At 44.1% G+C, this 24,087-nt stretch overlaps 1 protein-coding gene across 3 annotated transcripts in view; it reads right to left on the reverse strand.

Moving 5' to 3' along the window:
* SHB (SH2 domain containing adaptor protein B) overlaps positions 1-24,087 on the reverse strand; it is a 142,392-nt gene that overhangs the window by 37,938 nt on the left and 80,367 nt on the right. The window contains exon 7 of one of the 3 annotated variants that reach the window (XM_075411206.1): positions 19,627-22,483. The exons of the other annotated variants lie outside the window; for them this stretch is intronic. Coding sequence (XP_075267321.1) covers positions 22,300-22,483 — 184 coding nt within the window. The 3' untranslated portion in view covers positions 19,627-22,299. Of the gene's footprint in view, positions 1-19,626; positions 22,484-24,087 lie in introns of those variants that run through there. 3 annotated transcript variants of the gene reach the window in all.

Raw genomic sequence — 24,087 nt, forward strand, 5'->3', positions numbered from 1 at the left:
TAAAAGAGCATAGGGCTGGAAAAAAAATGCATGAAGTATATAGAAATTTATTGGTAAATTGACATTAATTCTGGAGGTAAAGGCAGTTGTGATTTTATCTGAAACTTTTTATAAGACAGTTTTTGCTTTTGGCGTCAATCTTCGGGAAAATAACAATTCTGATTCCCTTTTAACAAGGTAAATAGAGGGGACAACACTTCAGTCGTGATGCCAATATTTTCACTTTTCAACAAAAAGTGAACATCATCAGATACAAAGGTCATCTGAACCATGGAAAGATAATAAAGTCCAGCTGTCTGTCCACAAACAAGGTGCACACTGGGGACTCGGCACAAAATTAGCGTAGACTAGAGCACAATTTTCTTAAATATTTTAAAAATAAGTAAGTGTAAAAATGTCGTACAATGCAAAAAAAGATAAAAGTAGGAAAGAAAACTAGTGCTATGTCTTTATCTTCAGATTTGAAGCATTTTGAGCCAGACGGGGCACCAGAAGAGTGTGCGACTGCGGTGTTAGTTTTCTAGTGAGACCACTGATACCTGTGAATGTAACAAATGTAACGGTCAGAATCATTGCACAACCGAAACAAGTCTTGGTTCTTTGTGAATAACTGGGATGGTTGTAAGATAAGGCCTTGAGAGAACAGGTATGCAAACTACAGAGATAACGAGGCTTCAGGATAATCTGAAGACCCCTCCAGTCACCAAAAGACACACCAACAAACATGCATGAAGGACATTACCATATACTAGTGAGTTCTCTGTAAAGCTATGATAAGCATTTCTTGGAAATGTAGTGAATGTGTATGTTAACGTAGCATAAATAACTAGTAAGTGTGTCCTTTTGGCACACACGTTTGGAGGAGAGATCCCCCGTGTGCCTGGCGCAGTAATAAAGAATACCTGCTTAATAGTCTTCTGACTATTGAGTCTTCAACTCCGGCTTCTCAAGGCATCACCACATCAATGGTATAATTTCTGTAAGATGTTAAATTGACAGGATAATCTACCAAGCCATATCATTTGCTCTGTGGATTTTGGTCTCTAAAATATTTAGATAGCTGACAGCTGAGTAACTTTTGCGTAGCTGCTATAGATTGATCAGTTTAAGTTACTCTTCCTGAAATCCACAGTCAAGACCAGGATGGCTTCAATAAAAGAATGTGGGAGGCAAACAAGGCAAGAAATCTGCTTTACTATTTTTCCCAGCTCATTTAGGCAACAAGGGGAGAAAGATGAACTCTTGTTATGCTGTCAGCCCTAAAGTCAGAAACACAGACGTGAGGACCCTATTGCAAGTGGAAACAGTATGGGGCTATACAATACAGCAGTGCTCATCTCCCAGGTCTCAAGCCTGTTCTCCTAGACAGGATGGTGTGCTATAAAATGATGGCAGACTGATCCCACAGAATGTTACTGTCATATGTCTCTGGAAACTTGCTGTTGGGGATCAGGCCAGATCACCAGCAATTTTACCCATCAAGCAGCTCAACAGCTAGGGAAATGCTTCTTTAATTATCCTGCAGATCTGTCTTATTTTACTTCCTCTGAAGACCTGTTCTTGGAGTTTTCTCATCTGTGACTTTTGGGATGTTGTCATTCAGCTGGGGAAACCACTCTGCTTTGTGCTTGTTAAAGGATGAACTGAACAAGTAGGCAGACTTAAACTAATTTCCAGCAATTGCCTATTCAAGATACCCAACTCTCCATAGTCATCAGTCCTGGAGTCCATAGCTAACCTATGCTTTTGAGTTAATAGCATGATATAATCTGTCTTCAGAGGTGACCAAATCTTCACAAGTCATCTCCTGGTGATGGCAAGGGGACATTGACACTATGGTGACTTCTGAGAGAGAAATCATCAGCTGATCACTGTCTTCCTGAAAGAAAACAGCTGTGGACCAAGTCCTACAAAAACAGGGTGTGAAACTGAGAAAATACAACTAATTTATTTAGGGTTATGTGTCTTTATTCTGCTTCATCTGTTGTAGTGCCCTGTACATTGTCTCCCACATTTCCTGGCCACAGCAAAGGTAGACTGCCATCTGCCAGGAACAGAGGTCAAAAAGGAGCCATGTGCATGTCCCCTCTCATGTCACACCTCCTCATCCTAGGCTGTAGGAATGGCCAGACACTAGTGTCAAGAAGCCACATACAGAGTCAAGGCTGTAATTATCAGTTTTGTAAAATAGGGACACTGTCCCTGAGCTAACAGATTGTTTTGGTTTCGGCTGCCGCTGGCAACAAAAGTGCCACGCGGCCGCCCCTCCCGGCCGCCCCTCCCCCTGCCGGCGTGTGGAGGAGAATGAAAAGAAAGAGGCAGAAACTGGTGGGTCGGGATAAGGGCAGTTTAACAGAACAGCAAACAGAGGCAAACAGGAACAACAATGGTACAAATAAGGAGAAAACACAACAACGAACCGCACAACCCAGACAGCCGCTCTCCCGCACAGGACCGGCGCCACGCCCCCCAAGCCGCGAGCGAGTTCCCGCCCACCCCACCGGAACCCAGCGTGACATCACATGGTATGGAATACCGGGCTCTGTTTGGCCAGGTGGGGTCAGCCCCCACCCCCCGGCTGTGCCCCTTCCTGGATTCTGGTGAAAATTAACCCTGTCCTGGCCAAACCCAGGACACAGATGAGTGTTGAGGGCTTCCCTGCTGGGAAGTTTTTGGCTATCCTCAACTCGGTTGAAAATGGGGAGTAACAACTGACTACTCCTTGGTCTGCTGTATTGTTTAAACAGGAAAGGTATCCTGCCAGAAGAGCACACGGCACAGACTCCCAGCCTCTAGGTCCTACTGCAATTCAGTTTAGGTAAGTGGTGGTGAGGTTTGCTAACTCTTACTGGAGACAGGCAAAGGAAGTGCTAGTATTTCTATGTGATATGGCAGTACTTTATTACCTTCTGTTATCTGTGGCCATAACTTCACTGCCTTAACTCCATCTCAAGGAATTTTCCCAGGACTCAACTTCATGCAGAAGACTCTATGACTTTGCTGAGCTTCATTTCTTCTTTTCCTCTTTCATATTAGAATATTATTTCAAAGAACAGCATATCATCCTGAGCTCTGTCTGAATGAGATTTCTTCTGGAAGTATGAACCTTTGACAAGGTGTCATGGTTTAAGCTGGCAGCTGGCAACTAAGCACTAGACAGCTGCTTGCTTACCCCTCACCTTCCCTCCTTAGTTGGGTAGGGAGGAGGAATGGACAAAAGGTAAAACTTATTAAACTGTCCTCATCTCGACCCATGAGCCTTTCATTGTATTTTTTCTGCTCCATCCAGTTGAGGAATGGGAGTGATAGGGTGGCTTTGGAAGGCATGTGGCATCCAGCCAGGGGCAAACCAGCACACAAACTAACAGGATTACTTGTGTAGAGGAATATTTTCAGTCATTTAATGTAAATATACACATCATGAACTGAATTCAACAGCATGTTGTTGTGGGCCAGGATGAAAAGGGCCCGGTTTCAGCTGAGACAGAGTTAATTTTCCTCTCAGTAGCTGCTGTGTTTTGGATTTAGTACGAGAAGAATGTTGATAACACTGATCTTTTTAGTTGTTGCTAAGAAATCAAAACCTGTTTCCAGTCTCCCGTATTCAGCTAATGAGCAGGTGTGCAGGAGCTGGGAGGGAGCACAGCCAGACAGCTAGCCCAACCTGGCCAATGGAAATATTCCATACCATAGATGTGATGCTCAGTATATAAAGAGCGGTTGGCTGGGGGGGCAGGAATCTTTCTCTTTTCCATGAGTTCAAATCCTCTCTTGTCCAGGAGTTTGAACTTTTTTTCCAGGAGTTCGGTCTTTTTGGGGAGTTTTGAGAAATTCTCGAAATATACGAGTTCCAGGTTCTGTGATCGTTGCTAAGGGACTGGCTGTGAATTGCTTGTTGTCTGGTTAGAAAATTGTATTGTGTATGCTTTGTTTTGCATATTCAGTAGTAGTAGCAGTAGTAGTAGTAGTGTTTGCATTAGTATTTACTTTATTATCTTATTAAACTGTCTTTATCTCAACCCATGAGTTTCACATTTTGTCCATTTCTCCTCCCCATCCTGCTGGGGGTGCGGGGAGGGGTGAGCGAGTGGCTGTCTAGTGCTTAGTTGCTTGACTGAGGTTAAACCATGACAGAATGTGTGCCAGTTTTGATCACAGTTACATAAACCTCACTTATCTTGTTAAAAACATGAAGTACCTGGTGCAAAATATTTGCATCTTCTAAATCAGCAGAGATACTTTTACAGTTTCAGTGAACACAGGATATCTTTATGGCAGAGAAGCATAGTGACATTCTTATATGGCTACTCAGCTGGCTCAGGAAGTTGTGAAAAACTTCCTGTATTCCCTCTCCGTCACCTACACACACCTTACTAAGGATCAGCTTTGATTACACTGGTAGAATTTCCTTTGGCACCAAGTACATCCCATTCCCTTTTTATTTCTATTTCTGTCTTCTGCTGTGTTTTAAATACTCGAGGGTGATTACATAAGGTCATTGTCTGGGCTTCCTCTCCCCGCCAACAGCTCTTGTGGGTGCCTTTGTTGGAGCTGTGCATCTCTTTAGATGGGAGTCTAGAGTTGAGTTAAGGAAGTGTTGCTAAATGAGAGGCTGAATCAGAAATATTAACAAGGATGAACACACCTATAGATAGGTGTGGAGGATGAAGCATTAAAGAACCGGGGACATGTGAGCAATCCAGCATTTTCTCTGTGAGGCCATGAAGCCTTAGCATAAGGCCGCAGAGCCTTAGCATAAGGCCGCAAGGGCATCTAGAGGACAAACGGTGGTATAAACAAAGGAATGAATGCAAAGAAAAATGAGTCCAGAATACTGAAGCGGAACCTGCCACCTACAAGAAAGCCACGAGCACAGCGCGTGAACAAGCAATGCACACCAATCATAATCGGGTTGCTATGTGATTTAATTTGATTATTGCCAATGGGAGATCGCCGTGTATGTAATGGGGAATATAAATGTGAGCTATCTGGGGCTAATAAACGGCTTGTACCTGATCACATTGATCGTTGTGTCGAGTCCGGTTCATCCTCCGCTACAGACAGGAGTATGTAAAACCATCATATACTTTCCTGTACCAAGGTCAGACTTTACATAAACCCATTAACCCTTTATGGCTACATTTTCTTCATCGATGGAATAGAAATACCTTAGCCTGTGGATTATACCTTATAGGAGGCTTTTGAAGCTACAGTGTTATTTGTCTGTGTGCTGTTGCAATAGAAACTAAGATCCTCAGTGCATGGCGGTTCACAACCGTTTGTGGTTTACAATAAAGTTAACCAATCAGCAAATCAAGGGCTGGGATAAACCACAAACTTGTCTACGTGGTGTGCTTGGTAAGCTGAAGGTTTGCCTTGGGCAACAAGTGGTTGTGAATTGCCAGTGTTATGCAAGAGATCAGTTCTTAGAAGACGTGTTGCCAAAACTGGTCTGCTTATTGGATGTACTATGGCAGAATGCAACAATAGGCTGCAAAGAGAGGAGAGGAGCTTACTGGTTGGAGCAGTATTCTACCTGAGCCTAACATCAACCACAAGGTAACATGCTGGAATGCTTTTTCACTTCATTAATAGTTACATTTATTCTATTAACAGCATTCAGTGAAAAAAATGGGATATTTTGGCTCAGATTTTAAACACTTCATTGACTTCAGTAATATGTTGAAGTATTTCTCTGTCAATAGCTATATGGCAGTATTTTCACAGAAAATGTCTCATCGTCAGAAAACAACTGTGGCAAATGCATACACAAGTTAGGCATGCAGCAGCACTTCTAGTGGATTTAAAATCCAGAGCTTCTTTGGAAAGCTGAGGAATGAGAAGGCATTAGCTTCACCAGAGCTCTACTCAGAAGAAATGCAATGGACCCTTTTGGTCCTATGGTCATTGCTGCATGTTTGGAAATTCTTTTTTTCCTTGATAGATGCTAGAGCAGCATCACAAGCTGCTTTTTTATCACATCCTGGAGGGACAGGAGAAGTTGAGTCTGCCCATTCAGCCAGCTTATCTAGAGCAGAAGCAGATGATGCTTCTGCTGGAGATGGGTCCCTTTCGTACTCTTGGTCTGGAATCAACAAAAGGGGTGCGCAGCTGTAGTCATTCCCCTCAGCAGCTGGCCTTGGTCCTGCCAGACAGCAAATGCCAATGAACTAGCACCGGCTGGCTGTGGATTCCTAGGGTAAGTTCTCAAATGTCACCATCATGCCCATGCTGTAATATTTGCTGCCAACAAAGGAATACACTTCAGATTATCTTCCTGCATGATTTCAGACATTTTTACAGTGGCAGTGCCACCGTTTAGAGCAGGGTGGCAACAAACAGAGTGGCAAATGCTCCCTGTTAACCCCGCCCTCCCACCAGCAGAAGGGAAAAAGGAGGAAAAGGGAGAGAGACTCACAAATTGGAAATGAAAACAGCTCTTCTAATAACACTAATAATATTAATAACAACAGAAATGAAACAAAATACAGAAAACCGACACTGAGTTTCCCAGAGCTGGGTGCCAGGCGCTGGCGTCCTGCCGGGCAGCACCAGGAAGTCCCGGACTGGATTCGGCAGTAGACAGGAACTGGACTCAGGAATGCACGGATCAGAACCCGGATCAGGATCACAGGCAGGACAGTGAGCAGGGTCCTCTTCAGAAGGCAGCCATGGACGAAGAGAGCGAGACCCTCGTGGTCCCCCAGCTTTAAACTGAGTATGATGTGCATGGCATGGAATGCCACGTTGGTCAGTATCGGGTCACCTGTCCTGTCCGCTCCTCCCCACAAGTGCGACCCTTTATGATTCCTCACTTGTGGGACCTAAGAGATCTATTGGTGACCTTGGCTGCTGTAGTAATAATTATAAAGAGGGGCCTTTTTCTGCATTCCCATCCTACCTGTAGCTCAGTGTAACTATAAACATCAGGTGTTATCATCTTTGGAACAGACAGTGTCTGTAAAATACGCAGCCAGCTTCAGAAAGGTGAGCAAAATTGCACTGTGTATCCCTCGTTTTCCGTATTCTTGTTATAAGTATTATTGTCATTATTTTTCACTTCCTTTGCTATTCTGTTAAACTGTCTTTATCCTGACCCATGAGTTCTGAGGTTTTCCCCTGATTCTCCTCCCCATCCTACTGGAGCGGAGGAGTGAGTAATCAGCCATGTGGCCTCCAGTATCATCCAAAAAGGGAGCCACTCCAAAATAACAGGCCTAGAATAGTTTTCCATGAATAGCTATGCCTGCTACTTTGTTCATTGACTCCTTTTAGCTAGTTGTTGTGTTTAAAGGGAAAAGATTCCTTACTATCATGAAGATATTGCTACTTGAAGAAATGTTGCTATGTCTCCATCTTGAACACAAATTACACATATGTTGTAGGGTTAAAGTTAAGAAATCATTTTGCCTGACTAGCATTTGGGACCTTAGAAATAGAGCAATGATGTTTTAAAAATATTGTCTTTCAAGCATGAAGTTAAGTTCATTGAAGCCTCACTAAGAAGCATGAAAATAAAGTTTATAAAAAATGGCAATTACTTTTTACAGACTGAAAGATCTTTTGAGAAACAATCATTAAAACATTTATAAGTTTTAATTAAAAACCAAGATAAATATCAAAGACAGAAGCTTTGTCACAAAACTTTCATACTCCAGAGCACATGCGTGCTAGGTTAAAAACCTTTTTATTTTCATTAGACCTGTAGATTTTAGTTCAACCCTAATGAAAGCTACAGAAAAAAATATTGTATCTCAAATATTATTGCTATTGATTGTAATTATTCCTCAGAACATGGAAGTTATACTAGTTTCTACATATTCCTGATAACCTTCAAGAGAAGTATTCAAGGTACATTTCTAAAACACTGCTATTTTCACAGATATGATTCTGATGTCTGTTAGGATATATGTATTAGTGTTTCAAATTTATGTCGAAAGGCCAGGCAGAAGTATGGTAGAAGGAGGGCTAGCAATAACGTGGATGGTAAAACAGATTGGCATTAAGATTAAAAATGTTTGATTCAGATAAGGTGTTTACAGAGTGCCATAAGAACTGACATTCTGTGATTCTCTTCTACCACCATATGACAGTCTCACACCTTGCTATTAAAATCTCGGGGAAAACTGAATCCAAAGCTTGACTCTTCAAATAAACACTGGGAGCAAACTAAGAGCACATCACACTTTTCACTGTGTTTCATAGCTAAATATATTGTTATAACAAGGATCAAAGACAATGACATATGACATTTAAGGGTGCTATGTACTGATGTAAAAATCTTTGCAATGAATGATTCATCAACAAAAACAAACCTGGGACAATACCACACCAAATCTGGGAGACTGTCGTAATCACAGTCCCCAAAAGTGGTGAAAATAAACATTAACGTTGTTTGGAAACAACTTTATCTATTGCTAGTAAGGTTGCTATTTTTATTTAAAAGGAAAATTTCAGTTTTAGTAATGTTTTGATTACAGGAGAGGGTTGAAAAATGTCCTGAAAGTAATTTTTTATTTCTTTGTTAAGTATTTTGGAATTTTTTCTGTACTTTTCAGGCTGTTCTAATGATATATTTGAATAGACTGGGTATTCTTCCAACCTGGCTTCTGAAACATGTGACTAACCTTCTGTATGACACAGAAAGTGTCTAAATATTCTACCTGTTTTTATTTCCTGTAGGAAATGTGGTCTCCAGATCCTACAGAAAAGAATATCAGTAACAAGGTGAACTAAAAAACTTCACCTCCCTCACCAGCAGAAAGAGTTGATCCAGAGTAGCAAAGACTACATACTCCAGCACATGCTTCTGCTGTAGGGAAAGCAGTGACCATTGAATCAACACTCTGACTCTTTCTCTTTCCAGAGAAAGAACTTGGTCCTTCTCCCCACCACTTACTGCTCCTTAGGCAGCAATGCTCTGAGAGAGTACATGGCAGTGAAAGATGCAGTTAAAGCAGATGGCAGACGTGGGTCTATTACAATGTGCAGTAGAGTGGGAATGTCATATCATAGCTTCTCCCTGAATAGGAGTGATGCCTAGCTGACTCGACACCTATCAGAGAGGTGACTGCTAAGTTACACTAGTATACCTCCTCACACGGTCACTCACTTCTGATGTAAGGAGGGTGTCTGGCTCTGACCTGTCTTTATTATTATGCAGAATAAATTATATCTTCCTTGGGATTTTACTGCAATGCCTGGCTGATGGATGGGAAGTTCCTTCAACCCAGACAAATGGGAAGGATTTATCCCTGACTCTTTCAGGCTCAGAGGACATTCCGTCCATCCTACCCTAAGTCCTATGACAATGCTAACTGCCTTTTGGAAAGCAGACTCTTTCTTCTTTAGAGGTCAGAATTAGGATTTAGAATTGCAGTTCAAAAGATTTTTTTTTCCTTTTTTTACAGTGAAAGTCTTCCCAAAATATTCAGCTAGGGCTTTACCTTTTCCAAGTGTAGGGTAGGTTTTTTTTCCTACCAAAAACATTCATGGGTGAAAGAGTTTTGACACCTCTTTTGCCCTTTCTCATGTCTGCTTCTCATATGTCTCTGTGGAAAATCCACATGTATCCAAACACAACAGTGTTATTTCAGCAACCTCCTTTCTAGACTATTTGTAACCTCTAGCCTCCATGGGGTTGGGCTCTGAAGAGACTATACCTCCCATAACTGTCTCCTGGAGCTTAGCAAGGCAAGGACATAGCTCCATACTTCAGCATTTCTCTTCTCTAGGACTTAGCGAAATGCAGGTTTCCCACCTAGACCATGTTGAATATGGAGACAACACTGACGTGAAAGATTGTTGCAGAGTGAGCTCAAGGATACTCCATTCCATGAAGTGTCACAGCTCAGCTCTTCACAGCTTTTCTTTCACTGCTATCATTGAAGATCTGTCATTACACTCTTCCTACATGAGTGGTACAAAGAGTGGCCAAGAGATGGAAATCAAGTTATCTCTATGAAAGCAGGCCCAGGCATACCAGAAAATCCCAGGACCCAGGTAAGAACAATCCCAAACATCTCCCCTGCTGAGGCAGAACTAGAGCCTTTGCCTGGGACAGGAGATTAAAAATGCTCAAACCCATGGCTGCTTAGAAGTTAGTGCTCACCTGTCACACTGTCACCCCACCCCAGGAAAGCAGGGGCTGTCAGCAGGTTCTTCTTGGCTGGGCATCTCTTTCCTAGACTGGCTGAGCACTAGATCCCACAGCCCTTTAATGCAGGCAGCTGCCAGAGAAGGGCAAACAGGCTCTGCCCTGCTTCTGTGGATGAGTTCCGCCTGCCCATTGTCATTTCACTTGTGCCAGCAGGGTGCAGGGCAGAAATCGATCTGTCTACCACTCCTTGATCTGCTGGGGGTCAAGAAGACAGCAGTGCTGGAATGGTGCCTAGCTCTTATTCTTATCATGTCTGATGTCGTGAAAAGCCGGAATTGAAGACTCAATAGTCGGCAGACAATAGTATTCTTTATTACGGTGCAGGGCACAAGGGGATCTCTCCTCCAAACGTGCGCACCAAACACCCTGTCGTTTCAGGTGAAATACAACCACAATATACATATTAATTATATTTCTGAGAAATGCTTAGCATATTCATTACTGTTCCAAGAATTAATTAGTATATGTTAATGTCTTTCATGCATGTCTGTTAGGGTCCTCAGGTGGTCTTTGGGGGTCTCAAGATGAAGGCTTATACTCATCACAGTGTCCGCTGGCTGACTTTTGTTTCTGCACAGACTCAGTTCTAAGATCAGTATACCTTGTCATTCCAGGTTGTTTTGCTCTGGTCTTGTTGCCCTCTTGGTGCCTCTTTATCTCTGTAGCTTGGTGCATCTGCCCTCCCAAGGCTGAGCTGTACAAATAACATTATTGAGGAGTCTTTCTGTCTTAGAGCTTTCCTATCCCTCCCCAAAACAGCAAGTCAAGTTTGTCTAAGTAGTGTTATTTAGGAGCCTCTTTATCTTAGTGCTTTCCTGTCTTCTCAAAACAGCAAGGATCTACTTTAGTTTAATTAGAATCACTCTAGTAAGTGGAAATTTTACATTTACAGGTGTCATGTCCCTGTCTTGAATGCACCCTGCTCCTGCCAGGTGTAGCTGATAGTTCTTTGCTTCACCCATGTTTCCTCAAGGGATTTTTTTTTGGGTGCTAAGATGTGCTGTTGAGCACTGGTGTGTACTAGCAGCGTGCTTTACAATGCAGGTATGAAGTGACAGTCACTCTGTCCAGTGTGGTGAACATGCTTAGGGCCACCCTTTATGTGAAGTGTGGAAATCAACCTGAGCAGTGGTGAACAGCAGTGTCTGGTACAAAGCAGGTCTGCTATCCTCTCCCAGGGCGTGAGAATGGCCAGTAAAACTTGAGTCCTCTCCCAAAGAAGGACACCATTCCTGACAAGCTCTGACCCCATCTTTTTCATGTTACCTCTACAGAAACACAGCCTATGACTGAAACAGGATGCAGGGGTTCTTTTTCAGGCATGATTCTGAGTCAGCATTTAGCAAATCAGTCTCAGTCCAGTGGTTAAACAGCAGATCCATAGTGACATACCAGGCCTGAGGTTAAACCAGGAAGCTAAGGCAGTAGGTCAGAATTAGGGTCAGAATCAAGGAGGTACAAGGCAAGAAGGTACAAAAGTGTAGATGCTACAAAGCTGTGATATGTAGCACAGGTGAGGACCAGCAGTAAAGTCTCAGCTTAAAAGCAGCTTTCAAGTGAAAGAGGGGCATGGTCTCTTTAAGCTTTCATCACAACAGCTCCTATCAGTGAAAGAGCAGACCTTGGACTCTGCAAGTCAAACTCTTTCACTCAGTCTGTGCTCAGCACCTTGAAATCAGAATAATTCAGGCAGATGTGGTGACAGCATAAAAAACAAGTAAGGGAAGAGGCTGCTTAATTTGGTTAACAGAGGTGAAGAATACCCTTAAGAGCACCAAGACTGGTGCAACCGATGGTTGAAGGACATCTGGGGCATAGCAATCATGAAATTATAAAGTTTTCTCTTCTTGGAAAGTTAAGGAATGTGGTTAGTAGAACTGCTGTCTTGAACTTCTGGAGGACAGACTTCGGCCTGATTGACAGAGTCCCTTGTGAGGAAGTCTTGGAGGGCAAAGGAGTCCAGGAAGGCTGGACATTCTTCAAGAACAAAATATTAAAAAAGCAGGAGGAGGCTGTCTCTATGTGCTGAAAGATGAGCCAACAGGGAGGAAGACCGGCCTGGCTCAACAGAGAGATTTGGCTGAAACTCAGGTAAAAAAAGAGTTTATGACCTTTAGAAGAAGAGGCAGACAACTCAGGAGGATTACAAAGATGTTGTGAGGTTATACATGGAAAAAATTAGAAGGTCTAAAGCCCAACCAGAATTTAATTTGGCTACTACAGTAAAAGACAATAAAAAATGTTTCTATAAATACAAGTGCTAAGTGTGAAGACAGAGATGTGGAGGAGAGCGATGCCCTCATAATCCAATGGGAATGGATTAGTGACCTGCTACACTGTTTAGACACACACAAGTCTATGGGGCCAGATGGCATATACCTAAGGGTAGTGAGGAAGCTAGTGGCAGTGCTCACTAAGCTACTTTCAATCATTCATCAGCAGTCTTATCTCTTCAGGGAGGTCCCAGTTGACTGGAGATTAACAAAAGCGACACTCATCTACAAGAAGGGCTGAAAGAAGGATCTGGGGAACTACAGGCATGTCAGTCTGACCTCAGTGCTGAGGAAGGTTACGAAGCAGATCATCTTGAGTGCCATCACATGGCACGTACAGGACAACCAGGTGATCAGGCCCAGTCAGCAAGGGTTTATGAAAGGCAGGTCCTGCTTTACTATTATGATCACCTTCTATGACAAAATGACTGGCTTGGTGGATGAGGGAAGGCTGTCTATGTTGTTTACCTCAACTTTAGCAAAGCCTTTGACATCTGTTTCCCACAGCATTCTTCCGGAGAAACTGGCTGCTCATTTCTTGGATGGGTGTACGCTTCTGGCTGGATGGCTGGGCCCAAAGAGTTGGGAATGGAGTTAAATCCATTTGGGGACTGGCCACAAATTGTACTCCCCAGGGCTCAGCATTGGGGACACTTAATATCTTTATGCCCCTGGAGAGGGGATCAAGTGCACCCTCAGTAAGTTTGCATATGACACCAAATTGGGCAGGAGTGTCTATCTGCTTGAGGGTAGGAAGGCTTTGCAGCTTGGATCAATGGGCTGAGGCCAACTGTATGACATTCAACAAGGTAAAGTGCTGGGTCCTGCACTTGGGTCATAACAACCCCATGCAAAGCTACAGGCTTGGGGAAGAGTGGTTGGAAAGATGCCTAGCAGAAAAGGACCTGGGGTTGCTGGCTGACAGCTGGCTGAATGTGAGCCCGCAGTGTGCCCAGGTGGCCAAGAAGGCCAACAGCATCCTGGCTTTTATCAGAAATAGTGTGGTCAGCAGGAGCAGGGAAGGGATCATCCCCCTGTACTCGGCACTGGTGAGGCCATGCCTCAAATACTGTGTTCAGTTTTGGGCCCCTTACTACAAGAAAGATATTGAAGTGTAGGAGTGCGTCCAAAGAAGAGCAACGAGGCTGGTGAAGGGTCTAGAGAACAAGTCTTATGAGGAGTGGCTGAGGGAACTGGGCTTGTTTAGTCTGGAGAAAAGGAGGCTCTTTCATGGGAGGAAAGGGTCTTATTCTCTTGAGATGTGTAATTAGTTTCTGTCCCCTTGGTAGCTGCAGCTCAAAAATCTTGGTTGTTAGCCTTGAATTCATCAGGGCTCCTTTGCCACACACTCCAGTAGATTACATCCTCTCCTGAGGTGACATACAGGATATCCTGCACTTCGCACAAGTTTGGATAGGGCCCAGGGGTATTTCCTGTGCCACTTCCAGCTTCACTTGTTTGAAGGCTTGCTGTTGCTTGGGTCCCTGTTGGGGTTGAGGTAGCTTGAGAGTTAGCATGACTAGGCTGCTTAAGCAAAACAGCATAACTGAACAGGCCGCTGGAAAGGACAGCTAAGAATAACAATTGAGAAAGTTCTGATAGTGCACATGATGTGGGTGGGCAAAAACAAGTTGTGTTCAAGGACATGGAGGCGGTCTGTTGCTATTAGCGCTAGTGCATAGTTACCAATCATAAGGGAATGTGGGGTGCGTGAACAGCGTGTGATTTATGTCTGTAGCCTTATCCGAATAAGCGTGATCGCGTGTACAGATATGGAAAAATGTATATAACCACGCAAGCGGAGCAATAAAGTGAACTGATTGTGCATTGCATCAATGTGTGAGAGTTGTTCCTGTCCCTGCACGGATGCTGAAACTCAGCAGGTCCCCACTTAAAACAATCTTTCTTATACCACCGTTTATAGTGGTTTCACTAGCTGACTGTATCCATGTCAGAATCTTACCATTCCAAGGGAATGCTTGAGCTTACTTTTTGTTGGCAGCTTTGAGAAACATACTCATCTTTTTTACCACTCCAACGGATATGTTGTCTTCCATTCATCCATTTTACCCAAGTAATTGTATTTCTGTATTGGACGTCAGAATTCTTGATTCCACACCTTGCCTTCAGCAGGATTTTAATGACAGCTTAACCTTTTTTCAATTATTTAATCTTTTGTTTGTCCCCAGAGTATGATGTCATCAGTGTATCACTAGTGTTCAAGGCCACTGCCCATCTGTAAAGTTTCTTAAATCAGTCCATGCCAAATTGTGAGACTATGCTTTCCCCCCTGGGGTAACTGATTGCAGGTGCACTGGATTCCTTCCCAGGTAAAGGCAGAAATAGAAAACATGTTGGCTACGTCAGTGCTGGCATACCATTTTACTACTTCTGCCTCCAACTCTTGCTGCAGCTGGAGCATGTCTCTTAAACTAAACCCTGAAATTACTCCTCTGTTCAGGTCTACTTCTTTGTACCTGAAGTTTAGCCAAGCCTAACCCAGGTCAACTGCCGCACTGGCCAAAAAACAAAGCTTGTTTTCAAACCTGTGGTGTGGCTGGGTCTACATGGTGTTCCATATGCCCCTCAACGCTAAATGCAGTGCCTTACTCCAAGCCCACTTTGGAAGCTGCTCCTTGCTGCCACTTCAAACCAAATGGTAGTAATGAAGATCGGGAAGGTGCCAGTGGTAGAAGAGGCCTAAGAAAACTCCCACACTCCATCAGACTGACTGACAGCAGAAAAGCTCCTTTAAAGTCCCTACCACCCAGTCCCCCCACCACTGAGCTTGCAGCACCAGAACACCGTTAAGTGGGCTCCAATGATACCTTCCATGGTTCCCGTCGGGTAACTAGAGAGCAATACAGGAGTGAGAGCTCAAGCCACCAGCAGCCTGAGGTGATGCAAAGCACCAGATTAGAAGTAGTAGCTATATTCCTCTCCTTGTAGGCCAGGTACCCAGGCCTTGGGGTACCTCCCTTTTGCCTTCTCTTCAGCTAAACTGGCCTGCTTCCCATTGCTGGTCCTCATACATCACATGTTCCAACCCCCAGACCATCCTAGAGTTCCTGCTCTATCCGTGTTTCAGTTTGTTGACATCTGTCTTACCTGGAGGCACCCAAACCAGACACGGTATCCAGACGCAGCCTCACCAATGCTCCGTAGAGCAAATAGTAACTCCCTTCCCCCTGCTGGCTACACTTCCACTACACAGTTGTGACTGCAGTAGGCCTTCATGACTGCAAAGGCAGAATGCTCACTTCAGTTCAGCTCCTTGGTACTCCTCTCCCACTGGTGACACACCAGTCTGTGCTTTTGCAAGGCGTCAGTGCATCCCAGTACAAGCCTGCATATATGGAACTCCAGGAGGTTCCTGATGGCCCATTTCTTGTGCCAATTAAGCTCAGTCTGTATAGATTCCTCTGAATTTCCCTCTGGTTTATCAACAGCTAACAGTCAACTCCAAAACATGGACTGCCACATGGAGCCAGTTCAGGATGTCTGTTTGAGACACAGACATAGGAGAGTCATTGAATTTACTCTTGAATAAACTCGTGTTCTGTAAGTCTTGCACAATTTGATCTTTAGCTGACAGATAAACAGTCGCCTTCTGGTAGCAAAATGGCTTGACTCTAAACAAGGGAGATGCTGATGTCAGTTTGATGTCAATTGCATAGACGCCTGAGACAGAAGTCAGTGACAGAAATGTCACATCAGCTTTGCTTACAGGTAGGCATTGAGGGCCCTGTGTGCTAGTGAGGGAAATACCAGGACTAAGGAAGGCTTTGATAGCCTGGCATAGAATGCAACATTTTGTTTTTCCTATGCTACTACTACAGGTATCAACACTTCACTGTTACCTGTATCAAATGCAATGTCACAGTAATACTGCAATTAAGCACTGTATTTGTGTATTGGAACTTTCAGTAGCAATAAATGCAATCCAGGGACTCCGACAGACATTTGAGAAAGCACAGGCAATGTTTGGATTGAGCTTGTCACTGAAATCATAGAAACATAGAATGCTTTGGGTTGGAAGGGACCTTTCGAGGTCATCTAGTCCAACGCCCTTGCAGTTAGCAGAGATATCTTCAACTAGACCAGGTTGCTCAGCCCCGTCCAACCTGGCCTTGAGTGTTTCCAGGGATGGGGCCTCCACTGTCTCTCTGGGCAATCTGTTCCAGTGTTTCACCACCCTCATGGTAAAAATTTTCTTCCTTATATCTAGTGTAAATCTACCCTCCCTCAGTTTAAAGCCATTACTCCTTGTCCTATTGCAAGGAGCCCTGCTGAAAATATTTTCCCCATCTTTCCTACAGGCCCCCTTCAGGTACTGAAAGGCTGCTATAAGGTGTCCCTGCAGCCTTCTCTTCTCCAGGCTGAACAGCCCAAACTCACTCAGCCTTTCCTCAGCCCTGGGATCATCTTTGTGGCCCTCCTCTGGACCCACTCCAACAGCTCCATATCTTTCCTGTGCTGGGGGCTCCAGAGCTGGATGCAGGACTCCAGGTGGGGTCTCACTGGAGTGGAGTAGAGCAGTAGAATCACCTCCCTCGACCTGCTGGCCACTCTTCTCTTGCTGCAGTCCAAGATATGGTTGGCCTTCTGGGCTGCGAGTGCACGCTGGTGGCTCATGTCAAGCTTTTCATCCAACAGTACCTCCAAGTCCTCATGCCCCAGCCTGTACTGATAGCAGGGGTGCCCCAACCCAGACGCAGGGCCTTGCACTTTGCCTTGTTGAACCTCATGAGGTTCACACAGGCCCATTTCTCGAGCTTGTCCAGGTCCCTCTGGATGGCATCCAGTCCTTCTGGTGCGTCAGCTGCACCACTCAGCTTGGTGTCATCTGCAAACATGCGGAGGGAGCACTCAATGTCACTAAGTCATTGATGAAAATGTTAAACAGCACTGGTCCCAGTACTGACCCCTGAGGGACACCACTTGTCACTGGCATCGATTTGGACATTTGAGCCTTTGACCACTACCCTCTGGCTGTGACATTCCAACCAATTCCTTAGCCACTGAACAGTCCACCCATCAAATCCGTATTTCTCCAATTTAGAGAGAAGGGTGTTGTGAGGGACTGTGTTGAAGGCTTTACAGAAGTCCAGCTAGATCATGTCTGTAGCTCTTCCCTTGTCCACTGATCTAGTCACACCATCATAGAAAGCCATTAGGTTGGTCAGGCAGGACTTGCCCTTGCTGAAGCCATGCTGGCTGTCTCAAATGACCTCCCTGTCCTCCATGTGCCTTAGCATAGCTTCCCAGAGGCTTTGCTCCATGAACTTCCCAGGCACAGAGGTGAGGCTGACAAGTTGGTAGTTCCCAGGGTTCTCCTTCCTACCCTTTTTAAAAATGGGCACAAAGTTTCCCTTCCTCCAGTCACCAGGGACTTCACCTGACTGCCAAGACCTTTGAAATATGATGGAGAGTGGCTTGGCAATGACATCAGCCAGTTCCCTCAGGACTGTGGGATGCATCTTGTCAGGTCCCATAGACTTATGTACATTCAGGTTCCTCACATGGTCCCGAACCTGGTCTTCCTTTACAGTCAGAGGGGCTTTTCTGCTCTGGTCCCATCTTGCAGTTCATCAGCTGGGGAGAGGCAAGGAGAGAGGTTGCCAGTGAAGACTGAGGCAAAAAAGTTGCTGAATACCTCAGCCTTCTCCTTCTCTGTTGATACGAGGTTGCCATTCTTGCTCCTCAGGTGGGCATGCTTTCTTTAGCCTTCCTTTTCTGGCTGATATACCTGTAGAATAACTACAAGATCCAGAGCATTGAGATCAACATCAACACAGCAGCTCTGAAGTGTGGGTACATGGTTCTCAGAGCAAGCTCCAGGCCTGAGACAGGCAATAACATGCTGCAACAAATGGAATTGTACATGGTCATCCCCTGCAATCTACAAACATCTTTTTCAGTAGGACTTCTATCTGCTTCATTTCGGAGCAACAACTTTGTTCAGCTGCTGTCATTCCCTTCCTTCCTTTTTTCTTCCCCTATTACTAGAGACTCCAGGAAGAAGCAGTAAAAGGAAGCAATTGGCAGTGTTTTATGTGGGATCCTTGTAGATCATTAAAAAGGAAAGTATGTACATAAAACTCTCCACTGTTCATTCCCTGCTCCCCTTACTCAGACCGGAAATGCAGACATGTCTGTTTCATTTCTGTATTGTTTTTCCCCCTCTTCAAGGAGATAGTGCAGCAGTGTGTTGGGTGAGGTTTATTTATTAAAACAAGTGTTAAGACCTTGCTTGTTCTGCTTGGGCACCAACCTAGGTACAACATGAGGACAGCATGAATAACTAACAGCAGCTGTGGAATCAGAGCCTGGTTGGAAGATCGCATTTGCAGCCTTCACCAAAATTGCCACACAGTGTTTGCACTGCCAACTTGAGCCACAATACCAAGAGAAAGGGCAAATTCTGAACCTCATTGGGATGGCAAGGAGCAGCCCACAAATGTGTCAACCTCTAACCAGCAATCGGTTTTCCTCAAAGCATAGACTCAGGCCATGTTCTTTGATAAGCTGGAAATGTGTGTTTTGTAACTTTGCACTTAAGAGAGCCCTACACTTTGCATCCTGGCTCTAAAGACTTTGTTTCAGAGTCAGAGAATAAACTATTATCAAGTACAGAACCCATAGTAATGACTGTACTTCTACAAATGTTAATAATTTTTCCAGTTATGGAAGGAGCCGGGAGATGTCATTTTGGCCGCTATAACTCTCTGACCCATCATAAAGACATTCACAGCTCGAGGACTTTCATCATGCTGTGAAATACCCATCAAAATAGAAGCCTAATTAACACCTCTTACAAAGTCTGCAAAAAGTGATTGACCAGTGTTATGCTGTAAACAGCAATAACTTGAGCACCTCAAGCAGTTGGACGGCAATGTCATTCACACATGCACCTATGTTGTTTTGGCACAGCCCTTGCAAAAGCTGCACATTGTCAGGAGAACTACTCAGAGCCATATGTTTTTCCAGACTTCAAACCAGATTATAACCTAATGATTACTTTCACTACACACTTAAGACACACAAACACAAGTTAAGACACACAAACACGAGCTGTTCTGAAAGGCCACTTCAACTATTAGCTATTCAAGACAGTATGAGTACACTTTGACAATTAGAGGAAGAAAAGGGAGAGGTTTATAATTTTTTTTTTAGATAAACTTTTAATGTGCTATATATGCATGACTGCTACAAGATCTTCCACCTAGGCACAATACTACACACTGCAACATACCTAATTTTCACAGTACATTGAAAAGTCAGGGAAAAATATTCTTTCACTGGAAAAATATCATACAATCACTTAAATAAACAAAGACAGTGTTACAGTGCAAATAATATCCCCATTTTATTTGTTCTGCAATTACTGACTACTTTCTAAAATTCTTTAAAAAAAATAATCAAAAAAACCTTCCCACAGACAACCAGCATTTTCTGAGATTATTTCCTCTTGCTGAAGAATGTTGATCTGATCCTTGAAGCTGTAATACACTGTATACACATTTGTATGATGCATATTGACCTGATTTGTATGAAGCAAAGGATCCCATCCCAAAATCTGCAGACAGCAATAAAGTGGCACCTGCTGGTTTCAGCTGACTTTCAGTCAGGCACATGCCAAGAAAGATTCGGTACAACAGTTGTCCCCATAAGCTAAACACAATGTGCTTAAGGAAGCTGGGAAAGGCCTTGGTTAATGATGCTGTTGTTTTCTACTGGTAATTCCTGTTAGAGAGGAGGGGCTTACTTTTTCATCACAGAAGAAAAAGAGACTATAGAGGAGCAACAATGCAAGATTCTCAAAAATGCACTTCAACATGAAAAAGAAGTATGGCATATTTCTGTCCCAAGGGGCATGACAGAGTAGCCAGAGCTCACACAGGCAAAGACTCAGACAGCAGCATATTCAATCTGATTCCTAATCAGCTTGCAGAAGCTCTGCCACCTTCATGGGTGATATTAAGAGGAGAATGAAGAGTTCTGCAAAGACTTCAGGGAAACAAAATGTGCATGTAGGTGAGTACATGAAAAATAGGAAAGAGAAAAAAAAGAAAAAAGGCAAAAAGTACACAAAAAAAGAGGTTTCACTTGGAGAGGAATGTAGTCTGTTTGTACTCCATTGTGCCACCCTTCTCAGAAAACCAGTAAGAACCTATTCCAATGCAGCTTCAAATTGTGGGTGAGATAGGGACGGTCTGACCCACTACTTTTTCTGCACAGAGTGACACTGGGCTCCTCACATATGAGTTCAAACTGGGGTGGATGCCATATAAAGAATAAGCCAGGCTTAAAAGGAAGCAGAACATTCACCCCTGATGACATTATATAAGACATCCTTGAGGTTCTTATCAGATTAGACAATACAATGAAGCACTACTTTTACAGGTAGTAAGTGGTATTTCATTACAATTTTCAGATTTGCCCTTCTTTCTAAGCATACATAAAATGTAATAGTAGTTACGAAAGTTGAATTAAGTAACACATAATTTCACAGTCCTGCTGCAGTCTGTAAAATATGGAAACTGCATATAACCAGTTTGCTACTACAACAGCTGATGGGTTAATGCACAACATTCTAGACATAGGTGGGAGATGGCACAAAGTGCCAGATTATTGATTCCCCAGTTCCAATTTCTGCACAATTTTTTTTTTTACTTATCTTATTCAACAAGCACACTGAGCATGTAGAAAATGTCTCTCAAGTGGATGGGCACTGAGTTGCAGGACTAAGGTACAGAGCAGCTTCTGCAATGCTTCTGGCTGACAGTGACTGAAATACAGCAGGAGGCTTCTGCACATGGTGAAAATCAACACGGACCAGCAAGTATGTCAAGGGACTATGTTTTCTTGGTACACCAGAAAAACAAATTCTGCTCTGCTACATACAGCAGTTCTCATCTACACGGCTGCAAAAGCCATCTTCTGGAAGGGCAGTGTGACACACACTTGTTATTCTGCTACCTCAGCAGGACAACTATTTGATCCAGATAAATACACAAGTGAAGAATTAGCCCACTAAAGCTTTATGAAAGCCTTTGACCAACCTCATGCACAAATACTAACCCACATAATAAACTGACACATTCTCAACTACTAAAAACATTACGGTGTAACTGCCCCCAACAGAATTAGCTACCTGCATCTATGAATGAAACTTGCAAATGAAGACAGTAACCCTTAAGAGATCACTGTACGAGAAAGGATAAAAATGTATAACTACCTTTTAACTACTTTCCCTATTCAAAAATAATAAACCATGATTTGCTTTCACAAAATTATTATAAGATTGTGTGCCTAATAGGAGTTCAACATTTGACTACCCCAAGAAACTGCATTAAAAAAAACAAAACCCACCAAGCTAAGTGAGCAGAGCCACAGGGACCTGCCTGCTAAGCAGCTCCTTCTCAGGTCCACCAAGAACAACCTAGGGTCCCTCAGAGTCATGTTACTCTTGTAAATGGAGAAGTTTCTCAGGGTAGCAAGAGAATAAAAGTTGCTGGTGTTTTACTGCTGAGAAGTACTTATTGATTCTTCTCAAAACATGGAGGAACAACTTTTGTTGGGAAGTACTTTCATTCACAGGGAAGCTCTACGAAAGTTATCTGTTCTCCTTGCACTAAAATAAAATTTCTTTGTCTTATGGAGAAGCACAGTTCTAGAGGCATGCTGCAGCATGAGAGTACCATACACACAGTCCCATACACAACTCTGCAGAGCGTCCATATTCCCAAGAGTAAAGGCTGCCACTTTTCATCACAGACTGAAGCATCGAACTCTGGTAATGAATTCTGTGCAACCCACCTTACCTCTCACCTCCCATCCACAGGAAGGGGTGAGGCTAGGTTATTAGAGGGTCTGCACAGCCACAGGGTAGAGCAGAGACAAGTGTTCTGCTCCTTTGATAGGCAGCTTTTTTGTGGTGTAGTAGTGGATGACTTCAGGAACACTGTTGAAGGGAGGGCTGTTCTGACCCAGAATGTATTTCTCTTTGGTTTTCATCAGTTTCATGTGCATAAAACCTTGACTGCTCCTGCAAGGAAAAGAAAGCATTAGTTCATGCTTGTGCAATAGGGAACACAGGAGCAGCATGACAACAAGCTCTCCTTCACGGTGTAGCAGAATGCAGGAGAACAAAATGCAAGTAGCTGCTGGATGACAGGCCAAGACTCTGACAGATAATGAACGCTAGCTGAAAACCGCTATGCACCGTCCAACACAAAGGCAGCCTAAGCTAGTATTTTGTTTTCACCACCTGTGCTGTCTGGGTCCAGGCATAAGGCTGGCTTTCTTACCCTGCAATTGATCCAGAGGTGTGCCAGAGGACAATTCCTTTCCTGTCCCCCCCGAATGTTTTTCTGTGAACATTTACTTTTCACTACAGCAAATCATTACTTCTGGACCAAAAGGTATCATTAGTTTTGGCCTGTCAGAGGCCTGAGGCTCTCTTCATAGGCACATAAGCAGACCATGAGCCTTACTCAAACGAGGCAAGGCCTGCGCTATTCTGACCTGAGAAGACCTCAGGACAGACCACACCCATCCCACCTTAGCAGCAGCTGCCCAGAACATGGCTATGTGCAGAGCCTGGTGGCTTCAGCTGGAAAAACTTCCTCACAATGAGCCCATTCCCAAAATCAATGGCATAAAGACTCACCTGCACTGTACTGAGAAAAGGCTGCTATCCTGCAGCCTTTTTACAGGCAGAAACCAGTCCGTGACTTCACACCAGAAGCATTCAATTTCTAGATGACCTGCCTGCCCGCATAGTAGGCTGTCTCTTTGAGGGAAGAAGGCTCACAGTTACACAGAGAAGAGTGGCACGGTAACTGCCTTGTCTGCTCCTGCAAAAGCAAGCCATCTAACATAATGCCACTCTGATGAGTGGCACCCACACTGCCATCTATACAGTAGGTGGTAGAGCTCACCTCATCTATTCCCAGCAGTGACCATTCAGTGTCTGCTGTCTTCAGCATGTCATACAGGCTATTTCAAGCATGTAGAGTTTAGCCAGGACAAAACAAGAGCAACGGATGGCTTCTGCACTTCAAGATATTAAATGAGGCATGGAGGGTTTTTACAGCTTGCTTGAAGTCCCACTCCCTAACTTTCTGGCTCCAAACCATTGTTTCTTCCAAGTGTGTCCAGGGTTGAAGACAATAGAGTTAAAACGGGAGTCAGTATATGTCAGCAAGGAAACCCAGTTTAAGACAACACAGAAAGCTACAGCAGGAAAACAAATTGTCCTGGGTTTGGCCAGAACAGGGTTAATTTTCACCAGAATCCAGGAAGGGGCACAGCCGGGGGGTGGGGGCTGACCCCACCTGGCCAAACAGAGCCCGGTATTCCACACCATGTGACGTCACGCTGGGTTCCGGTGGGGGGGGGCGGCCCGGAGGAACGCACTCGCGGCTTTGGCGGGGCGTGGCGCCGGTCCTGTTTCGGGAGAGCGGCTGTCTGGGTCGTACGGTTCGTTGTTGTGTTTTCTCCTTATTTGTATCGTTGTTGTCCCTGTTTTCCCTCTGTTTGCTGTTCTGTTAAACTGCCCTTATCCCGACCCACCAGTTTCTGCCTCTTTCTTTTCATTCTCCTCTGCACGCCCGTGGGGGGAGGGGCGGCCACGTGGCATTTTTGTTG

This window comes from Opisthocomus hoazin, chromosome Z (genome assembly GCF_030867145.1).
Source record: "Opisthocomus hoazin isolate bOpiHoa1 chromosome Z, bOpiHoa1.hap1, whole genome shotgun sequence".
Taxonomy (NCBI): Eukaryota; Metazoa; Chordata; class Aves; order Opisthocomiformes; family Opisthocomidae; genus Opisthocomus; species Opisthocomus hoazin.